This window comes from Carlito syrichta, unplaced genomic scaffold (assembly GCF_000164805.1).
Source record: "Carlito syrichta isolate Samal-C Ts95f unplaced genomic scaffold, Tarsius_syrichta-2.0.1 Scaffold308652, whole genome shotgun sequence".
NCBI classification, from domain to species: domain Eukaryota; kingdom Metazoa; phylum Chordata; class Mammalia; order Primates; family Tarsiidae; genus Carlito; species Carlito syrichta.
In genome coordinates this window covers 409587-410081 of record NW_007252748.1, presented here as the reverse complement: position 1 = coordinate 410081, position 495 = coordinate 409587, and the positions used below count along the sequence as shown (strand labels likewise).

General features: G+C 53.5%; 1 protein-coding gene across 2 annotated transcripts in view; it reads right to left on the bottom strand.

The window, feature by feature from the left end:
- ATP6V1C2 (ATPase H+ transporting V1 subunit C2) overlaps nucleotides 1-495 on the bottom strand; it is a 70354-nt gene that overhangs the window by 13621 nt on the left and 56238 nt on the right. For both annotated transcript variants that reach the window (XM_008065538.2, XM_008065537.2), the window contains exon 7: nucleotides 87-155. In XM_008065538.2, the coding sequence (XP_008063729.1) occupies nucleotides 87-155 (69 nt within the window). The remainder of the gene's footprint in view (nucleotides 1-86; nucleotides 156-495) is intronic.

The window sequence follows — 495 nt, the reverse complement described above, 5'->3', positions numbered from 1 at the left end:
TGGGGAGGGGGGGAATCACACTCTTGGGGCATGTTTGGTGGCTGGGTGCCTTGAAGCACCTGGAGCCAAGCTGGGGTCTCACTTACTTGGTCGACCGAGGGACCACCATGTCCGACAGAGATTCGTAGGTTTTTTGCCACTGTGTGTAGTTTGGTCTGAAAGAACACAGAATCGTTTGGTGGTTTTTGCAGAAAAAGTTCGTTTTGTTTTTTTCTTTGGGTTGGAGTCTTACTGTCGTCCAGGCTGGAGTGTAGCGGCACACTGTTGGGCTCAGGTGATCCTTCCACTTCAGCCTTCCACGCCTGGCTACTTTTTTGACTGATTTTAGAGATGAGGTCTCGCCAGGTTGCCCAGGCTGGTCTTGAACCCTTGAGCTCAGGCAATCCTCTCACCTCGGCCTCCCGAAGTGCTGAGATTACAGGCATGAGCCACCATGCCCAGCCTAGAAAAAGCAAGGATAAGCCGGGCTCGGTGGCTGAGCCTGTAATCCCGCGC